The 316-nt window shown below is 34.2% G+C and overlaps 1 protein-coding gene across 1 annotated transcript in view; it reads left to right on the forward strand.

The window, feature by feature from the left end:
• The window catches only part of LOC144245678 (ubiquitin carboxyl-terminal hydrolase 9X-like), a 137960-nt gene that overhangs the window by 76126 nt on the left and 61518 nt on the right, over positions 1-316 (forward strand). The window contains 1 exon segment of the mRNA XM_077781009.1: positions 41-187. Coding sequence (XP_077637135.1) covers positions 41-187 — 147 coding nt within the window.

A 316-nucleotide genomic window follows, 5' to 3' on the forward strand; every position in this document is an offset into this window, starting at 1 on the left:
TTTCACATGAGTTAGATCTCTGACATTTAAACTTTGGCAGGATAATGTTAAAAACACAGGTGAAATGGGTGTTGAGGAGCCAATCTTGGAAGGTCACCTTGCGGTAACAAAAGAATTACTAGCCTTTCAAACACCTGAGAAAAAGTATCATATTGGTTGTGAAAAAGGAGGTGCTAATCTCATTAAAGTAAGTTCTAAATTTTGGCGTTATACTACTTAAATGTTTGGTTAACAAATCTGTCTGATTGAGCACTACAGTATTTTGCTTTGAGATACTATCTTTGTTATTTATCTTATAAAAACCTGATCCTCTGGT

Source organism: Crocuta crocuta, unplaced genomic scaffold (genome assembly GCF_008692635.1).
Source record: "Crocuta crocuta isolate KB4526 unplaced genomic scaffold, BGI_CrCroc_1.0 scaffold2088, whole genome shotgun sequence".
Classification (NCBI taxonomy): domain Eukaryota; kingdom Metazoa; phylum Chordata; class Mammalia; order Carnivora; family Hyaenidae; genus Crocuta; species Crocuta crocuta.